The following is a 16,856-nucleotide window of genomic DNA, read 5'->3' on the forward strand; positions in this document are numbered from 1 at the left end:
TGTAATAATGAAAACGTCCCTCACCGAGAAACGGCAGATCAAGTTAGCGAAAGATGGATTGATGCAAAAGGGAATAAGGTATCACAAAGGATCAGATGCTGCAATTATGATTTGTATTTTAAGATTATGTTCATTATTCATTCAGGAGAAACAAGCAGCTGTAAAGCATCAAAAAGATACAGTGTATTCTAAGGCAAACGTCTGAAGTTTAAAACAACAGAAAGGAGAGTTTAACACCAGTTCTGCATTAAAGTGGTTATTAATGTGGATTCAAGAACACAGTGGAATTTCAGTTTCCTTTGACATCATTACTCAGCAAGAGGTTGAAATGTAAGTGCATGTCAGGGTGGTGTGTACAAGTGATGTGGAGGAACAGGTATTCCTCACAGTCAAGATGTTCATTTTGCAAGATTTTTCTATCACAGTTCGAGGCAGTGGCACTGAAATACCACTACATTTAAATGTGCCATCCAGTTACACTGATTTGATGACATAGGTGCAAAATCTGTTGTCATAAAATATCATCCCGTGAAAAAATGTCAATGTCTGTAATGCTGATAGAGTTTGCAACTACCACCCCAGACAGTCTTGAATAGAAAGAAAGTTATGGCCGGAGTACAGGTTCCCATGTGACTAATAATCAGGTGTTGAACTGAGGAATGGATCTATCATCTGTTTTCACTGTTATGCATATTTTTTCATCATTATAAATTTGGTGGTATATCTAATACCAGATAACATTTGTGAACCCTGACTCAGCCTCTAACAGAAATGAGTACCAGCAATTAATGAAATAATTTTCCTGGGGAAAATTATGCCAGCGTGTAAGGCTGACAACCTTATCACCATCTTTGAGCCAATTGTCTAGAAAATGTGGGACCCTCAACATCTCACACCCCTATGGGCCTTCACAGCCTGTTACAGGGATAGCTTTACTTTTTTTTTTTTTTTTACTTTTTACTGTAGATAGTCGTAATCTCTGTAATATTTTGTTATTGATTATCAACAAAATTATGTTTTCTTGCAAAACTAAAACATGTAATGGCGTAAATAATGATGAAGTAAATTATTAATACTGTACTAGTTTTTGTGTGATAGACATATATCTTGAAACTGTGTTATGAATGCTGGATGACTAAATGAATTAATGGGACACTGATTGCAGGTTGTCTGAATCAGGAAATGAATGTTTGTGCTGGATGCATTTAAAGGTTATTTAGCACTAGATGCCAGATCTGTGATGCATGCAATGGATACTGACCTAGTGGCCATACTGGAAGGGAAGTCTTCAGAACTACATGTTCCAGCAAATAAGACACTGGTGATCATTTGAAACGATTGCATTCTGAATTGCTCTTGGCGGGGGACTATGTTTGAATACCACATGGTGTAATAAAGAAGCCCAGTGTAAAACTGCTCTGTCAATGGATCAAGACTGTGACAATATGTGTCTCCAGAAGTGATAGCTGGAAGATGTAAAATTTTATGTAAATCTGATGCATAGGATAGGATTATAAAGAAGAAGTTGGGAATGTCATCAGTGAATGAGAGACAGCAGATGGGAATTGTGAAGGCACTGAGACAGACAGTAGGAATGGTGAACAGAGTGATGCTGATGAAGTTGAATATGTCCTTGTGACTTCAAGGAGGAAAGGAACTCAATAAATATCACATAATGTGTTTATAGTAAGAGTATGTAGTTAATTCATGAAGTTACTTCTTGTGTGCAGATGTTTTTCCTAGTGTGTGTCATTATCTTACATTTTGAGCCATCAGGAACCTTCAATCATATTTTTTGTAGTGGTCTCTATATTATGTTCCTCTTGTATGTGATCATTGTGTGTCCCTTAACCAATCTATTCCTGGGGGATGCCAGTAATTACCATTGACATCCTTACAGTTGATTTATTATGCAATTTGTATGTTTACTAAAATGGTGCTGAAAGTTGCACATAGTAGAAATGTAAGAGACAGGCAGGCAAAAATACTATAAAAAAATTGCTTTTCTGAAAGTACAGATGTCTTATGCATGTTGTTCTCATGCTGATAAAACTGTCTGATGATGAATGGTTATGGAACAGCACCAGTGTCTTAAAATGCGTATGCAGACCGTTTTTCTCTCTCCCTCATGCATAAAATCTTTCAATAATATAGAAAAATATGAACTGTGATTTCCAGGAGTGCTCTTTGATTGTTTTAGGGCTACTATATAAGATAACATGTTTTAACTTAAACATAGCTTCCATTTCAGTAACATTTCAACAGATAAGAAAGTTTTATTGTAGAGATGTAACAGATGCAACATGTGGTTTACTGGCTTCTTAAGTGAAGTACTTCATTATGACAGGCACCTGGGAAGTGGGAAGACGTTCGTGTTATTGTGGAGCGGACTGGTCCAGTTGATCGTAATGGTCCTTGTGCCAATTCCTTACCTCAAGATGATATAAAACAAGATTCATTGCCTGCAGGTTAGTTGCCAAAGAAATTGGTATATTGATCAAGTAAATTTTGAAAGAGTTTTATGACTTGCATTTAAAGTTGATTCAAGTATCATGCATTATTAAGATTTTATTGACTGTTACAGATTGTTGACATTATGGATGTTTTTGCCTTTTTTACAGGAGCCCGCAGTGTTGCAGTGTTTCCTCCAGTGTGTCTTGAAGCTGGGCAGCCATACAAGATTAGGCTGGAATTTAAGCGATATGACAGTCAGATAGAAACACCAACAGCATCTGTGCTTGTGGACTCTGTAAGTTATTATAAACACACAAAATGGTGAGTTCCATACAGTGTCAGAGTGTTCATGTTAACAATGGTAGCATGACAAACACTTTGAAAAACAAAAGTGTTGCTTTCATGGATCTATAGTACTCTGTATGCTGGCAGGAGTAGTGATCAGGTAATGCATTATCTGCCACCTCCAGCCAACCTATCACAATCTCATTATCTAGTCCCATTAGGCTTATGCTAGCAATTTGTGAGTGTGGGCATAATTATAAGAGACATAATACAGTATAAAATTGAGGATAAGAAGGTGCACGTTACATTCCAAGCTGCCACACTGTGCAAACAAGGAATGTTAACACACTTCAGTTGCTTACGACATGCTGTTGGAAAGTTCCCGGACTAGGTAAAAAAAACATTGGTTTAACTGACTCAATTTTTGCTGCCATCTCTTCAAAATAGTCTCCTTGGGAATGTATAAGCAATCCCGTCATTTTTTCCACACTTCAAAAGCACTGTGGAAGTCAGTTTCCTTAATTCTGTCAAGTACCATTTGCTATTCCCTTTGGATGTCAGACAGTGTTTCAGAATGTCATATCTTCAGTTTCATTTTCAAATTGGAAAACAAAGCATAATCACAAGGGGCTAAGTCTGGCGATAGGGAGGATGAGGAATGATCACCATTTTGTTGTTAGTCACAAACTCTGTGGTTTTCAGGGATGTGTGGGTGGTTGCATTGTCTTGATGAAGGAAAAATGCAGAACATGTTCAAATTTTCTCTTAAGGTCTCCTGGCAAACCCCATAACTGATCCCAGTGGTGTCTGTGAGCTCATGGATTGTTCAGTGACAGTCTTCATCGTTGAGTTCTCAAATTTTTTCAACATTTTCTATTGTTTTGCTGGTGCTTGGTTGCTCTGAATATTTGTCATTTTCAACTGACACTCAACCAGTCTTGAAACGTGAATGCCACTGAAAAACCGCTTTTCGGCTTAAAGAATGTTCTCCAGAAGCCTCATGAAGCATTTCAGGGGTTTTAGTAGCAGATTTACCAAGCTTCAAGCAAAACTTGATGCAGACATGTTGCTTGATTTTGCCATCTATTGCAGACAAAACAAAACACAAAATTGGAAAGGCACTCACGTAACATTATTGCATATTCACAGCATGGTGTCACATGGCAGACTGATGCAGTAGGTTTGTGGAAGTGTGACCTTGGCCTCCCCTCTCATATTCTTTCACTGAGATAGTTACAACAGTAACAGTCAGGGAACTTTCTGATACCACCTCGTATATGCTCACAGAATGTAGAGTGTTGTATTATATTCCGAACGAATTTAATTATGTAACAATTGTTGTGCATGTATGCTCTGTTGTTACTTATGATTGTGCACCATGAAAGATGAAGTTTGTGTCTGTGTTTTAAAGACTTACAGAAAGAGTCACTTTCTTGTAGAGATTTTGCTTACAAGAAGAAAACAATTGAAATATGCAGATGAACCCCTTTTCTTACAAATATGGTGAAACAGTCACTTAATAGGATACATGAATGCTCAGTGAATTATGTGAATTATAAAATGGCTTTACTGAAGTTTGGTAATAATCAAATTGAAGATTCGTTTGACTTAGCAAACAACATAGCTCATGAAAAGTATAATGAAAAAGCCAGAGTCAATAAAAATATTGTCAGTTGTTTGATAGACGGTGTTTACTCTTTGGCACATCAAGAACGCTCATTTAGAGGGCATTCAGAAAACAGGAGATTACTTAGAATACCTTCATAGCATGTCACTGTATGATGGAAACTTCATGTTCAGTTGGAAACTTCAGTAGTTTCTACAGGCACCTCTATTGACATCCTGAATGATCCCATTGAATATATTTCAACTGTGATGATGGACAAAATAAAGAGGTGAAACATGCTACCTTTGTGTCTGTAATTGAAGGTGAGGTTGTGGATGTGTCTGAAAATCTCAACTTCAATCTTCTATTCTTTACATGACTCATTATGGCAGTTCACAGGAATGATTTATCAGAGTTTCAGATGTCAGTGAAAACTGCTCTGCTGCTTCCTTGTTGGGCAGGTTTTAATTTAGTAAATGTATTTCAGTGTGGTGAAATATTTGCAGCTCAAACTTGCCATGGTGTAGTGGTTATGGCAGCTGAACATAATGGGCTGCAAAAATTAAATGGCAGCAAATACAAAACAGGGTATTCATACACTGTTATGGTCACCAGTTGAATTTAATGCTAAGACAGTCAGTTGAATGAATTTCTCAGTGTAAAGTTTTCTTTGAAGCATGGTCTAGTTTTGGAGCATTTATTTTTTAATCCTCAGCAAGGTTAGCCACGTTTGACAAGCTTGTCACTAGATGCCTACTTTCATTTGCATCCAACAGATAGCTTTACATAGAAAAATTGGATGAAGTCATCTCACAGGTGAAAACAGAACTTATTCATATTTTCAATCCAGTGATGAATGCCAAAAATGTGGGATGCACATATTTTTCAAAATTATGCAGATGGAGAACATCAGGTACTGTTCAGAAAGAATTTCAGAATTTCTTAACAGAGGGGTATAACATTTCTGAAAAGATTTGGGCAAAAAGTGAGAGTTGTTCATAAGAAAATAAAGAATATTCAGAATTGCCAGTTAAGAGACAATGAATTGTAACAATTAGTAATGATAAAAAACTTATCACAGACTATACTGTGACATAATTGGCACTTTGAAAGGACAGTTGACTAATCGATTCTCTGAAATTTACAAACTGAAGTGTGTTTCATTTCTAGGCTTTGGGATCTTCAAAAACTACCCTGAAGGATTTCATCCTACTCTTTATGAGTCATTATTGAAATTGTACAGATGGCATTTTGATTCTTTTCTATTGGAAACTGAACTTTCTCTTGTTCATTTGTTGGAGGAACTTTTACATTGCTCAGATATTTGATCATGTCAGATATGAGTACAGTATTACCAGAAGTCACAAAATTGTTTCATTGTTATTAACCATTTCACCACTCAGTTTATGTCAGGCAGTCATTCTTTGCTTAGAAGAGGGTCCATACTTACCTACACAGGGTGAAGATTCAGGAGAGACTCACTAAGTTACCTTTAATGGCAGTTGAAAATAAAATTTTTTCAAGAGCTATAAAACAGTTTTTATGACTTTGTGAGAAATATATTCGCTGAAAAATCATTGCATGGATCTAGTATAAAATGTAATAAGAAAAGATAAGCTCAGTAGTTGCTATTGCTAACCATTTGTGCCTATTTCACATTTCTTTCCTATTTTACCCCTTGACTTTGTTAATATTTAGATAAATGGCATAGTTGTCTTGTACGATGTACAGGTATATATTCAGTTGCCAAAATTTGGGATTTGGCTAAGGCTTAAAAAAATCACACCCCACCACTGGTTCCAGATGTTGGTAATTCTTTCTGTAATAATCTTATTTATATAACACTTTTGCTTTTTGGTCATCATACCTGACATGAAAATTCAGAAGATATTACAGTGGGTTTGAAACATTGTAACCAGGGCACCATCTTTGCTTAATTAATGTTATGATACACAGACATTTCTGGAATGTGAGGGCAGTTCACATTTAATTAAAGGAAGATTAAGATCACACCAAAATTCTGCAGTCGTGATTTCTCTGTTAAGGGATAATGGTAACAAAGTTATAACTATTGTCATGTAACACATCTTACTGCATTCCAGATTGCACTTGTACCAAGGATTGAGAGTGTACCTTTCTTCAGAGATTCCACACCAAATGAAATTAGACGTCAAGAATATGAACGCTATCGATGTAGTCAAGCATTCTATTCTGTAGTAAAGGGCAATATTCCAGATGTATGCAAGAAGTACTACTACAGCATAGGGTTTTATGTTCACGGAGGGGCATTTTGTAAGTATTATTGGAAAGAAATATCTCAACAGATGAAGGTTAATTTGGATAGATTGGAGCGTTCTGTATGTGTTCTGTATAGTGTTCAAGGTGGAAAAAAGTAACTGTAATATTCTCACTGATTTATACGCACTAAAGATCACTGTAACTACAGCACACATGAACTCTTCTTTGTCTTTGCTAGTCATTGCCTGGTAGCGGTTCCTAACAACGCAAGTCAAGACTCTTAACCACTGACTCTGACCTCCAACTCCTGACCATTGACTTCTGCCTCACATCTCATGACTGGCTGGCTTGTCCTTTTGCTCAGACTGCACAGAAAACGCTGCTTCCAATAATTCCTCCATTGTTGAGTGATATGTTAAGTGGGTTGTTGCCTAGCAATGGTCTGCATATTGTTGAAGAGGGAGTGTGTTTTTGTTGCTGTCGGAATGTGTTTACTGGCCGCTGCCTACCAGTGGATGACTTACCTGGGACTGCTGTTCTGGCTTTCAGCCATCATATCACAATATACATGTGATGCTGATTTTTTGTAGAATATGGAGGTGTTCATTCCTTTGTTTGTGTCTTTATTACTATATGTTCTTCGAGCAGGACATAGCTGATGAGTGGCTTTTTTGGATAAGGTGATATCGCTTTACTATGCAGACAAAGTGTTCTGGTAAAACCATTTTATTTACCTGATTTTACCATAGCTGTTGAAAATGATGTCTTCCAGCATCCAAGCACATTCTCACAGATAATAATCAAATGCCTTTAGATCTAGGGAATGTCTCAACATGAATTATTGCTTAACATAAACAGATTTCTCGTGCATTAAGAAGTGCACAGCTGATTTCTGGGAACTGTTGCATATGTGTTATTGTGACCAGTCAATTTTGAGTATTTTTTGTGCTTGTAGTATCTGACCATAAGTACTGAACACATACTGACAATTAGTTAGGAGTATTTAGAGCAGGAAAATTCACCAACAAACATCACAAAGAATTCACTATTAGTTGTATGGACTGTTTTCAGTGTATGAATAATTAGTAAAAGGTTAAAGCTATCTCTGTAACTGTCTTTGGAGACCCATAGGATTATGAGAGGTCAAGGCTCCCACATTTCTTAGACAATCACCTAGCAGATGGTGGCAAGGTTGTCAGCCTTATGTGCTGGCTACCCTTTACCCCTACCCCTGGGATGATTCCTGCTACTTATTTCTGTTAGAGGCTAAGTCAACTCCAGGGCCATAGTGCAACTGGAAGAATTAGGTAAATTGAAAAATCGAATGGCCTCATTGGGAATTGAAACCATGACTTTCCAGCCTGTGGATAATGCCTCAACCAACCATGGTACCACATGCTTCCATGAATAATTAGTCAAAGACTAAAAATTGCCGTTGACAGTCCCCAGATCTGATTGTGTGTGATTTTTATTTGTGGGAAAACTTGAAACATAAAGTTTACAGGAATAATCCACACTTTACAGATCAAATTCTGGAATGTTATTCTAGAAATCATGGAAGGTGAACTTCAGTGTGTCGCAGAATTTGTTATATCAGTGTGAAATGTGCTTGGATATTGGAGGACACCATTTCCAGCAGCTGTTGTAATATAAGGTAAGTAAAATTGCTTTGCTGAAGGCACTTTCAAGTGTGGGCAGAACCTTTAATAAGATTGCCTGCTGGCTTGTTATCATTTTATTCAGGAGAGCCTGGCCACAAGCCAGGAAGCAGTGGTAATAAGGCCATGACTGAGGGAGTGAATATCTGTACTGCAACAAAAATACATTTCCATAATACACTGAATGCTACATGTGACGTGATATTCCAGGCACCCATTTTCAGTCTCAGTTGAAATTATACTGCAGTATATTGCAGAACTACTTACAGTTATATTTGTAATTTAGGTATGTTATATTGGGTGAAAAATATCCTCTTTCATTTTATGTTAGTCCTTACAATTTATTTGCCTTTCCCTTCTGTGCCCCACTGTCCTTCGTATATGATATGTCAAAAGTTGCAGAAGTTTATAATTTTGGAAACACTACTGAATAGAAGAACTTTAGGATCAGTAATATATTGATTATCCAGTAATTAAATTACTGTTTAAACCTGTGAACAAGGCAGCATCCCACCCCCCTGAACACCATTATCTTCACCATTTCCACCTCCTTTTCCTACATCACAGTTTCATCTTCTCTGTGACCCTTCTTCGCAGATACCCTTATCTTTCGAAGGAGAACAAGACTGTTCTTGTATCATGACTTTTTGACAGTTGCAGCAATCGAATATGATTTCTTTTTCAGACTGCCAGTGTGATCCCACAGGTTCAGTCAGTGCACTGTGCAGTTCTCTAGGAGGAGCATGTCAGTGTAAAGCAAATGTTGTTGGGAGGCGATGTGATCGCTGTGCGCCAGGAACCTTTGGTTTTGGACCTGAGGGCTGTAGAGGTGAGTAAATGTGTCTTATCAAAGTTATGAACTTGGCTGGCAGAATTTTTAATAGCACAACAACTAAGGCAATGACAATATTCAAATGCTGTGACTAATTTGCTTTGTTGAATTTTACCCCTTTTGTTTTCCATCTGATATAAAATATTCTTTTTGTGTTGTTTGCATGTTGACTTTTTTACTCAGCTTAGTTGTGTCTGACAACAGCCTGTACAAGAAAATGTAGCTATATTTAGAACAGGGTAGTTTTAGAGATCTATGCTTTATGTTATACAAGATGATTCAAATATGACTGGCACTGATTTGTGTGTAAACAAGCTGCACTGTGCAGTAGCTGTGTGACCTTGAGAGAGTGAAGCCACAACCTCCACCCTCCCTCCTGTTTGAGTGAGAACCTGTTCAGTCCTGTCTGGGAGTTGCTAAAATGATGAGTGAACAGAAGGTACTGCAGAGCCTGGAACAACACATTGTGATCAAATTCCTCGTTGGAGAAAACGTCCCGTCCGCTGAAATTCACCACAGACTCCAACAACAGTATGGGGAAGAGTGTCTCTCATGGACCCATGTGTTTGAGTGGTGTAAGTGCTTCAGAGAGGGTAGAGAGCATATGGAGAATGAACTGCATGATTGTCGGCTGCGAACATCCGTCACCGAGCCAAACATTGATCATGCAGACGCGCTTATTCGTGAGAATAGGCACATCGCTATCAAGGAACTTGGAGCAATGCTGTCCATCAGTGTTGGTAGTGTAGAAGACATTGTGAAATACCACCTACACTATTGCAAGGTGAATGCACGGTGGGTACCACGCACTTTGACAGACGTGAACAAAATGGTGCACAATGCAAGCTGCCAGTTTTCTCCTACAGCAGTTTGGAGATGAAGGTGATGCATTTTTGAAGTCTATAGTGACCACTGATGAAACGTGGGTGCACTACTTCATTCCCGAGTCCCAGCAGTCATCACGTGAGTGGCGGTACACCAGTTCTCCCAAACCCAAGAGAGCGCAGAGGAGCCGTTCGGCAGGAAAAGTGATGGCAACGTTCTCCTGGGACTGGCTGGGGGTTATCCATGTAGACTTTCTGACAGATGCCAGAACAGTCAATGCAGCTTATTACTCATACCTCCTGACAACAGACGTGAAGGAAAAGTTCCGATCCAAGTGGAAGACAAGTGGAAAGTGGGTGGCCTTCCTTCAAGACAATGCATGGCCCCATATGGCCAAAACAACAATGGAAACCCTCTGGAAATTGAAACGGAACTTTCTGACACATCTGATTTGACCCCAAGTGATTTCTACCTGTTCGGAAGGCTCAAATCAGACTTGCAAGGCATGTGGTTTGTGGACAATGACGCCGTCATCCAGACTGTTCAGGAGTGGATATGCCGCCAACCACAAGCCTTTTTTGAAAAGGGCATCAGGATGCTTCCAGAACGTTGGGAAAAATGTGTTGACTCCGGAATGGAGTACATTGAAGACTGACATGTGCAAGTAAAGTAAAAGTAAAGCTATCCCTGTAAGAGGCCGTGAAGGCCCATAAGGTTGTGAGACGTTAAGGGTCCCACATTACCTTGACAGTCGGCTCAGAGATGGCGGTCAGGTTGTCAGCCTTACGTGTTGTCCGCACTTTGCTCCCCAGGAAAATTATTTAATTAATTCCTGGTACTCATTTCTGTTAGAGGCTGAGTAAACCCCAGGGCCTAGTGTGACCAGAAGGATTAGAACAACTGATAAACATCCGATGACCTCATCGGGGCTTGAACCCGCGGTAAATGTTTGGCAATTATATTTTTTAAAAAAAATCGGTCCGGGTCATATTTGAACCACCTTGTATATAATCTTCAAATTCAATGGCCATCATCAAGATGACTGGGAAAATTTAATTTGTTCATTATTAAGCCAGGCTTACAGGTTTTGGTTTGTTGGAGACCTGATTACTTTTGTTGTGTGATGTTAAATTTATAGTTCTTGTTTTAAATTGATAGTTATATTTCTGCTCTCTGAGACAGTATTCTTTGTAAATGTATTCTATTTGTATCTGAAGATATCCATAATCTACTTCACCATTGCTCAAGGTTCTGACAATGATTCTAGTTCAACTGTTTACACTCAGACCACAACTGAGGTTGTTCCTCAATATCAGAGAATTATAGACAAATATGATTCACATCTACATTATAAAATAGGATAGAGGATTCTGGCTGTGTGTTGATTTTTTCTTGTTGAACATTCCTGTTTTAATGTCATGTGACTATAACATACTTATTGTCAGTTTGGTCTGGACTTCTAGGCAGAGCTGAATTTAGATTCACTGGGGCACGATACTGTCAAGCTTCACAGGTTCCATAAAATCTGTGCACTGTATCTGAAAAATAATGGTGGGGATTTGAGAGACTCTTTCTCCAAATACACAAAAGGCATCAGATTGTACCGTTATATTCCTCCACTGAAACAGTTTCATGGGTGGTCACCAGGGGCCACCAAGTTGTACCATTACTTTCCCTCACTCCACAGTTTTGTATAATTCAATCTTGCAATGTACGAGTATATGGTTGTCTAGTCATGTTTACTCAACAAGAAAAGGTGTGTTTTTTTTTGTTGGTAGCCAAGCATAACTCAGTTATTACGGTTCTATGTGCATTTATGTTTGAATTTATTAAAAGTCCTCCACATAAGAATAACATCAGATGATGGTCATATCACCCCACCATAGGCAACATCCTGTCTTAATGCTCATCTACTATGGGAATGAGGGTACATCATTGTCAGTTAGTACCATAAACCATTAAGGCATTATTAGGGAGTTACTAGGTTCAACATTCAACATTCTTGTGATAGTCATGCACCAATGTGAAATTCAAATGTACTTAAACAGGACTTTTTTTTTTTTTTTCATAAGGTTGACTATGCAGCAAATGTTATACCCTGATCCATAGTGTAGATGGACATAATTTCAATTTATAATTTGCACATGGATAATTTTCATGAATGTTTGTTACAGCATGTGATTGCAATTCTATTGGTGCTTTGGATAACTTCTGTGATGCGCAAACAGGGCAGTGCAAATGCCGAGCAAATACATATGGTCGGGAATGTGATCAGTGTCAACCTGGTTTCTGGAACTTCCCTAATTGCCAACGCTGTGAGTGCAATGGACATGCAGATATATGTGACTCTCGCACAGGAGCCTGTAATAGTTGCAGAGATTCAACACTTGGTCACCATTGTGACAGGTGATTACCCCAAAATGTTCATGTTAGTAATGTAAAGTATGTAACGTGGCAATTCCTAAGAACTCCTATTTTTTTTTTTCAAATAAAGCAGTTTATACATTTCAACATAGTTTACCTTGACAAAAGAACACTTGTTCCACTACTGTACAAGTTTCTTTATTTTTGTGCAAAATAACTTCTGCTTTTCACAAAATCAAAGTTGTGCCATTGCTTTCATTTCATAAATGTTCCAGAACTTTGTTCATCATAGCAGTGTTCTAAGTGGTCAGAGGAAACCCAAACCAGTGCCTTTTTATGCCCAGTAATTGATGTGTTGATGAGGGATAAAGTAACTAGTGAACATATTACACAACAGTTTGTCCTCAATTGAAATTTTTGTTGAGAATGATATTTAATAAGTTGCATTAACCTGTGACTTTGGTAAGAATATGTGGAGTGCTAAGGTAGGAAAATGTGATCTCCCCCTGTTATCCGTACTGGGAGGCTCTGTCCATAGTCAGCAAGATCATACTATTTCACTTCAGTTACTGTGAGATGTTAAAAATCTGTGTTGCATGCATTCATTTTATTCAAGTTTTTAAAACTGCATGCAGTATTGGTTATATGCTTGAATTCTACCCATGGTGTTGGCTTTTGTGATGCAGATGTATCGAAGGCTATTATGGAGATCCTCGCATTGGAGTGGACATACCCTGCCGCCCTTGTCCTTGCCCTGAAACTGCGGAGTCCGGTCACTCTTATGCTACCCGCTGTGCACTTGATGCTCGCACACAGGATGTAGTGTGTGAATGTAGTGTTGGTTATGCTGGTAAATGAGCTGTCTAGCACTTTTTCATTCTTAGTATACTACCATGAAGGAATTGATAGTGTGCTTTGATTCAGAATGGGGAACATAGTACCGGAACCTTGTGAGGAAGAAATGTATGAATATAATGTGTGCTAAAGCTTTAATGCCTGAATATTTGAGATTTGAGGTTCCAGTGGAATTGAGAATTTAGACCGTGGTCTTCTGGATTAAAACATCACACAGTCTCATGGTCATAGGTGGTTATCACCTTCTGGATTTTGATACCTTTTTCATACAGATATGTATTGTAGGTTTCTGTCATGAATGTACATTTCATATGAGGCTAAATTCTGAAGATAAATCTGTTATATTTTTCAATTTTGCTTTTGAGCATGCAATTCAGTATAACCAAACATCAGTCATGGATGATGATTGAGGATGCCAGAAGATGAGGATCTGTTCTCTGGGTGGAGCATTTGTGGTCCTACTTAGGGGCTCAAGTTTTACTCTGGAAGTGGAATGAGGTGTTGGATCAGTCAATGATGGGCTATTATTTGCAGCACAGTACACCAGAGTACTGTAGATAATGGTTGTTTATTGTGCTGCCTTTTGGGATGGCAGACTGATGATGTTCATACACTATCCTGTACACAGTGCTTACACAACTACATTCTGGTGAATCTTTATAGGCACTTAGCTAATTTACAGACTTGTAACATATGTTGGCCTATTTGACTAATCCAGGTGTTAGTAATGTTATGTTCAGACATCAACTTTATTTTAGTCGATCATTTTGATAATACTCGTATTTAGAAAGTTAGAATTGATTTTTCAGAAGTTAAGTATTTATGAAGTGAAATTTGAAAGGAGTTCATGCATAAAGTATGGCATGGAAATTAATGATCCATGCTCTTAAATGATTGATGATCGAGTAACTCTGAGTGTTACAGAGCACTTGAAAATGTAATTTTGGAAACTACATGCCATCATGGCAAAATTCTTAATTTTGGATATCTGTTGGGTAGCCTGTTTGCATGTTACACTGTGATGCATTAAAAATGCTGGAGACTTTAGACAAAACTGGCTGATTGGTGACTTAATTTCAAACTAAAGGTGGACATAGTTCAGGCATTTGACATGGTGTGTCTTATGCCAGTTCTTCCCCTTGGAGGTGAGTCAGCATTCCAGCTTTCTTTGCCTGACTTACTATATTGTACCTTTCAAACTAGAGCGTATAAGATTCACAAGTTCCATCAAGTGTGAACACATGTGTGGCTTGGTGGACTAGAATGAATTGAACCCTGTCACCAGAAGTCACATTTCTGATGAGCCATCAGATTAATGATTGCAAGGGTCTTTTTTCAAACTTGCTGACCATGCACTTTATCTCACAGTCATAACTGTCTAAATGAATGTAATCATCAAATAAAACAATTCTAAGTAGTTACTATAGGATTCTGACGATGGTGTATAACACACTGATATATTGGGTTTTTGGACTTTATCCATCGTCCTGGTTTTTAAGATAACAAATAAAAACACGACGTTTCGGAAACTGGCTCTGTTTCCGTCCTCAGGTGAAGGAAAACACCTATTCTGTTGGGTCCGTTAGAAAGAGCTAGCCTCAATCACTGGACAAGTGATTGAGGCTAGCTCAATAGGTGTTTTCCTTCACCTGAGGACAGAAACAGAGCCAGTTTCCGAAACGTCGTGTTTTTATTTGTTATCTTAAAAACCAGGACGATGGATAAAGTCCGAAAACCCAATATATCAAAACAATTCTAGCTATATCTCATGTTGGATACTGAAAAATCTTGGGTATGATGAATACAGGACTTATTCAGCTGTAGCAGAAAATCGAAGAGACTCGAAGTAGATGAACTGAGAAGAGATGAAAGAAATTATGAATGAACATAATTAAATGATGAGGATCTCCATGGTTTATTCTCCTATCCTAGTGTTAGTTCAGTTAAATCAAGGAGGTTATTAGTTGGACATGAATTTGTATTTTGAATTTGAATTTATTTACATTCTGTAAATCCAAGTACAGGTTGACACCATAGGATATGGAACAAGTCCAGTACGAATACATTATATCTGTACAATAATAGTTTTAAAAGTTTAAAAGTTAATAAGATTATAATACAGTATTAATATTACCATGCTAATTGGATACATACAGCACAATCTGCAAATAAGCAAAATGATATGGCAACATGCTTGGGAATACACTTTAGCTTGGAATTGATACTAGTTACTGTTTGTTTACATTGAAATATTCATCTATGGATTAGGAGTGAGTAAGTAAGTAATATTTCAATGCTGTTCTAAATTGCTTAATATTACTATTTGCTTTTTTGAGACTTTGATGGAGGTTATTGAACACTTTTATGCCAAAGGAGTGAACTCATTTTTGATATAGTGATAGATTTGCTGAATGTTGGTGGAAGTTGAGTTTTGCCTCGTATTTATGTTATGGATGTCCAAATTTAGATTGTACTGTACATACCTTTGTTGTCTACCACAAATAATAGGAGTGAGAGTATGCATTATGAGTGAAACAGTAATATTTGTAAATGAATCTCTGTTCTTGCTTCCTGTGATAACTCTAATTGCCCTCTTTGCATTTTGAAGATTTTAGTGCTATCTGTAGAGTCCCAGAATATTATTCCATATGGCATAGCAGAGTGTAAGTAGGCATAGTAAACCATTTTCATTACTTCATGAGACATATAGGGTTTAATAGATCTGAGTGCATAACAAGCTGCACTTAACATGTGTAGTTCCTGCTCTGTATGTATGTAATTTCCAAGAGATTATACTGTAGGACCCTTTATAAATGGCTTATCCGATCATNGCCAGTGTACTGTCTATAAGTAATCCAAGGAAATTTGTGTCATGTGCTTTAAAAATTGTTTTATTAGTGTAGCTTTCATCCAGGTTAATTTGGGGTCCATTTTTAGTTGTAAATTGTATGAGATGTTTTTTTTCTTCAAAATTTAATAAAGAAACTAATATTGGCTGTGAACCATTTATTTAAGTATTCAAATATTGACCTTATATCACTTATAATATCTGTGGGTTTAGAGTGTGTAACTACTATTATCTGCAAACAGATTGGTTTAGATTTATTCCTGACAAAGTTTTGTAAGTCATTTATATCAAGAAAAAAGAGCAGAGGAGTTAGTATGGATCCTTGTGGGATGCTTATGCCTTATTTTACCCCATTTTGAAGCTATCGGGTGACTAATGTGTATGTTTTTTTTATTTCCACCTTTTGATATCTATCAACAAGGTATGATTTAATCCAGTTATTGGTCTTACCAGTTTTTCCATGCCAATTTAATTTGAGCAGCAAAGTGTCATGATTAGTGTAGTCAGACACTTTAGCTAGATCACAGAAGGTCCCGCCTACTAGTTATTTTTTTATCAAGGTTACCTATGATGTCATTACTTAGTTCATAGGTTGTTTTTTCCATTGTTAGATTTTTCTAAATCCACATTTTCATTTCGCTAGTATGTTATTAATTACATGTTCAAGTAGTTTGTTATATATTACTTTTTCAAAAATATACATATATGATTTGGAGGTGAGGTAATACAAGCAGAGCTGATTTTAAATAATTTAGTGGATATTTCATCATATACACATGTATTTGTAGGTTCAAGGGATTCAATGGTGCTTTCAGTTTCCTTTGTTGTTGAGTAGAGGAGCAAGGAATATATAGGGAGTTTCACTGGAGACACTTCTTTTTAAGTAGCTGC

At 37.5% G+C, this 16,856-nt stretch overlaps 1 protein-coding gene across 2 annotated transcripts in view; it reads left to right on the plus strand.

The window, feature by feature from the left end:
• LOC111868186 (laminin subunit beta-1) overlaps positions 1–16,856 on the plus strand; it is a 113,362-nt gene that overhangs the window by 64,616 nt on the left and 31,890 nt on the right. For both annotated transcript variants that reach the window (XM_023858624.2, XM_023858631.2), the window contains 6 exons: positions 2,348–2,468; positions 2,622–2,749; positions 6,448–6,637; positions 8,927–9,070; positions 12,073–12,304; positions 12,949–13,112. In XM_023858624.2, the coding sequence (XP_023714392.1) occupies positions 2,348–2,468; positions 2,622–2,749; positions 6,448–6,637; positions 8,927–9,070; positions 12,073–12,304; positions 12,949–13,112 (979 nt within the window). The remainder of the gene's footprint in view (positions 1–2,347; positions 2,469–2,621; positions 2,750–6,447; positions 6,638–8,926; positions 9,071–12,072; positions 12,305–12,948; positions 13,113–16,856) is intronic.

Source organism: Cryptotermes secundus, unplaced genomic scaffold (genome assembly GCF_002891405.2).
Source record: "Cryptotermes secundus unplaced genomic scaffold, Csec_1.0 scaffold166, whole genome shotgun sequence".
Lineage (NCBI taxonomy): Eukaryota > Metazoa > Arthropoda > Insecta > Blattodea > Kalotermitidae > Cryptotermes > Cryptotermes secundus.